This window comes from Limulus polyphemus, unplaced genomic scaffold (assembly GCF_000517525.1).
Source record: "Limulus polyphemus unplaced genomic scaffold, Limulus_polyphemus-2.1.2 Scaffold1618, whole genome shotgun sequence".
NCBI classification, from domain to species: Eukaryota; Metazoa; Arthropoda; class Merostomata; order Xiphosura; family Limulidae; genus Limulus; species Limulus polyphemus.
Genome location: NW_013667228.1, coordinates 239,088 through 243,683, shown reverse-complemented (window position 1 = coordinate 243,683; position 4,596 = coordinate 239,088). Strand labels below are relative to the sequence as shown.

The window sequence follows — 4,596 nt, the reverse complement described above, 5'->3', positions numbered from 1 at the left end:
ATTCTGAATAGAATAACATCAATTACACTCACAGTACAAGATTCATTCCCCTGGGAAAGTTAACGACTAGCTCGGATGAATTTGTAACGGCTCTTGTTGCATAGTTAGAAAGCCAGGAAAATTTTGAAAGGTAAGTGATTTTGTCTACTTTTTGCATGTTATTAGTCTATATTCTTTGGTGAATTATTTAATTAAAAATTATTAAATGCATTACTATCTATAGTATAAAAAAATTAGTGTTAACTCTCTTCGAAACCCGAGAGCAAGAAAGAGGAAGATTGGGTAAGTACTTTATTTCCTGTTTTTCATATTTATTCTTTATGTGTTATTATAAAAGTAACTAAAACAGATCTTTTTAACTTATTTAAGACCAGATTAGGTAAAATAAGTAGTTATAATAATAATATAATTAAAATGGTTTATGAGGCACACATGCGAGCAGCTTGTGGGTAATGTAATTCAATAGCATAACGTGAGCTGCATGTTCCCCGAGTGATTTACAACTTATAATGACACAGACAATAATTACACACAGTTTAAATGGCAATAAAACAATAAAATTTAATTATAAATAGATGTATACTGTTATGAACTTAGAGATACTTGGGATAAATGAATGTAGTTTCATGTTACAGTCATTTTAGAAAGAAAAAAAGGGTAATTTAGGTTTATTTCGATTTTTTTTTGGTTACAAGGTCGATCAAATTGATTGATCCCATTTTGAGATAGGGTAGAGAAAATAACAGATAAACTATAAAGTTTTACTTAAAAAAAGTTTGAAATGCATTTAGAAGGTTTCAGAGATTACACTAATGAAATTTGAGATTTCTGAGATGAGGAAAAGTATTTTTAATTTTAACATGAAAATTACTTTGCACATGGACTAGTCAAAACAAATACTCAATATATCCATGGACAAATCTTTATTTTATTTTATTTAAAACATTTCACTAAAAAATATGACTTTTGTATGTGAAAGACTTGTAATATTAACTAAAAAACTGCCAAATTTTGTGAAAATATACACACTATATTGAGTTATAAGTATCAAATCTATAAAGACTTTAAATGAGTACAAAAAGGTCATGTGGTTGGTCAAATTGACCGAGCCCATATTGAGAGAGTTAATGGATTGAGAATTGTGGTGTCGATTCGTTAGATATCATCAGGAATTCTGCTTCTGTAGTAAGAGCAGTCATAGTCTTGACCACCTGAAACTGTGAGTGCATGACACCCAAAATTCATAATTTTTCCTATACTGAAAATATATTTACACTCATAAGATTAACTATTCCTGTTCACTGCTGCCCTCTCTATGCAAACTTTTTTCAACACATGCCAAAGCCTTCTGCTCCCCCCTATTGGAATCTTGTGATTCCAACATGCAAATCATCCTGCATCGCTTCTACACCAGTGGAGTGTGAAGTAGTCAAGTGACACATGTGAATCCCTTTATACTCTTCCACCAAACTAGAACACTAAATCTGGCAAAAGATGGAAGCACCAGTTTTCAGTCGGGAAGAAGGGTGGAAAATGAGAGGAGAGAGAATTACCTATCAGAAATACATTTTCAGTATAAAAAAATTATAACTTCTGATATGGTAATACCTTCCACTCACAAGATTAGCTAGAATTCCACTTTGAATAGGAGGAGCGACCCTACAAAAGCATCCACAGGAAACCCCTGGAAGAGTCAGACCCAAAGATCTGATGAGGGGAACCGCACTACTTCTGAACCAGGTATACTATTTGCCCACACATGAAATATACATGAGATATGGGCTGAATGGTAGAGGAGCACATCTAAGTGGGAGAGAACTCTGGTTGGATAGTATGCCAAACCATATGATCCGGCCATATAGAAGTGGGTAAACAATGAATGTGCCCCTAGATGTAGAGTGGATAGGGCATGACAAAAGTTGGGAGAATTGGGTATGTCATCTATGTCCAAAACCCTCACTGCTGGGAATGGACATTCATGCGGGGGTAGGATGAGGATCATACCGTTTTCACCTCAAGTTCGAGAGATTGGAGGGAATCGATAACTACTCCGATATACAAACATGGCATGTGTAATAACATTTGATAATTTGATCTGGGAACCCGATATCAAGTATCAATAGGATGTATATACAAGAAAACTGAACTCCTACAACAGGGAAATGAACTGAAACCACCCCAAAACTGGAACATCCTTGGAACAGTCCACCTTCCAGCTGTGATCCACAACACAAAGAGTTTGATCGAGGGAGGAATATAGACAATCATAAACATGTGTGAAGCCTTACATTGATTGGTTCATTCTAAATCCAACACCAGTCCACAGGGTACAGACATCCACATGGTGGTAAGATGAAGGTTCCCAATCAAAGGGGTGAACTGCATTTTCGACAGCTCAACTCCATTGGTTGTGTAAATGGTATCAGGAGGCCATGTCATCCAGCAAGGTGATGGCTCAACTCCTCTGGTGGCCATGTCTCATCTACATCAGCAGACCACCACCACCACCTTACTCTTGACTGAACGGTTATAGCCATGGTTTTGTGGAACCCATTCAGGAGGGTGCCTCCAAGGTCAACTATCCCATCGGCTTGGAACTGGAAAGAACTCCCACAATCCACTAGAAGAAAAGAGGGTGGATATGTAGTGGAGAGTTCAGAGAAACATCACCACTGGAGATAGTGCAATGGGTGACCATGAAACCCTATTTTGAAAACTAGACCATACTGATTTATTCAATCAAGGCATGGCAGAGATGGTAAGCTATTCCTTTTTGCTTTACCCATGCAGTCCATGGGTGGTACGGTGCGGAACGGGCATGTTTATGAAGCAAAAACATTGTGAGGTTATTCACCTTCAAGTGATATTGTGGAACAATCCATCTCACTAGTGAGCACTGCAAAGTCATGGAAGAGAGCACAATTTAATATGGCTGTACAGTGTAGACTTCAATTGAAGGATACCTGGTCAAGCACTGCTCACCACAAAGCAGGAACCAAATAGTGACTAATGAAGCAGGGGCCCCTGAAAGGAAAGAAATAATGAATAGAAACTTACCCAGTTCGAGTCGCATTGCAGTATGAAAAATGGTCACAGGTGATAGACGAAAACCTGATGAAGAAGAAACCCTGATATGGTGAAGATATGGGGAAAAGAACATATTAGGTGTTGTCCTCATGCCAGAATGTAGGAATTTCCTACATTTTGAGAAGGCTTTTTGTGAGAGAAGGTACAATATCGTATCAGAATAATCACAATCTCTGTAAATAGGTATGGGTTGCAAAATGTATCAATCACTATTTCTGTAAATAAGCATTACAGTTCAGAAAATATAACAATTCTGATTTCTGTAAAAAAAAAACTGGCATAAATATTCACAAAATGTATTAACTGCAAATGCTGTAACAATTGTTGAATGTTGCTCACAACAGGAAATATAGTCATTCTCTACAATAAAAGCCATACAAAATGTAGTATACATTTATACAACAGTTTTTCTGGTGCCATTAGTGAAAAAATACAGAGAACATAAAAAACTACAATGGTTTAAACACCATCTGTATAACTCAAGGTGACTTATCCATGAAACACAAGCTATAATTGGGATGAGAAAAAAACTTGCAGTATATCTGTCATAAAATATCATGTTGTGGCACCTCGCACAAAAGGTTTTTTGGAATTTCTCCACACGCATGAGATTTTATCAAAATATAAATTATATTATCAGTTGTTTAATTTTGGTGCTTTACTCAAAATTCAGAACCTAAAATTAGCACAATTGCTAAAAAAAGTCGATCCTCTCTGATATAACTGATGTAGAGATGAATATATTTGAAAAATTTAGAAAAGGAATAATTCTTCATTACATAACACTTTTAATCTGTTAATCTATATTAGATTCTACATATACATGTCATGTTTTAAAACATCAAACCTCTTCAAAATTCTCTAGGCAGGTTGTCCATTCTGGTCTGTGCTACAACTCTTCACTATGTTTTTCAAACAATCTCTTATGTAAAACTTCTAAATGATCCAAAATGGTACCCTAATACCACTGCAATATAAACATTGACAAAACTTGTCAGTTAGACACATAGTACTAATAACACTATCAGTTTATAGCTTACCTTCTTCTTTAGGAGAAACCAAAGCACTTTTTGAGCTAGGTACTTTGCTTGATGATAATCTTGTTTTTGCTTCTTTGTCAAGAGATGTTTCCTATAATAAGTACAATGTGAATTTAATATCTAGGTTCAAGTGTTGCACAGAAGATGAAAACAGAATTTAATGAGTCAGATTGAACTATACACCTGGAAAAAAGTTAAGCACCCCCAAATATTTTTCAGGATTGCTTATTGAAAATAAGGTTTAATTTTCATGATGTTGAGCAATGTTCATAATTTCAAACATAATTAAAAGGATGTGAGCTTTCAGGTGTGACATTTAAATCAGGCGCATTTTTTTCCCCACGTGCAACTTGCTCCCTTCTTCACGTCCAATATGCACTATTTTCTCGTGCATCAAATTCGTATTAAATCCCGAATTTCTGAATGCAAAATCATTTTAAGAGATGGCAAATTATGGCATGAATTCCGC

At 35.6% G+C, this 4,596-nt stretch overlaps 1 protein-coding gene across 3 annotated transcripts in view; it reads right to left on the bottom strand.

Annotated features, from left to right (window-relative positions):
- The window catches only part of LOC106464315 (SH3 domain-containing kinase-binding protein 1-like), a 98,454-nt gene that overhangs the window by 8,890 nt on the left and 84,968 nt on the right, over nucleotides 1-4,596 (bottom strand). For all 3 annotated transcript variants that reach the window (XM_013924446.2, XM_022392013.1, XM_022392014.1), the window contains one exon: nucleotides 4,128-4,218. In XM_013924446.2, coding sequence (XP_013779900.1) covers nucleotides 4,128-4,218 — 91 coding nt within the window. The remainder of the gene's footprint in view (nucleotides 1-4,127; nucleotides 4,219-4,596) is intronic.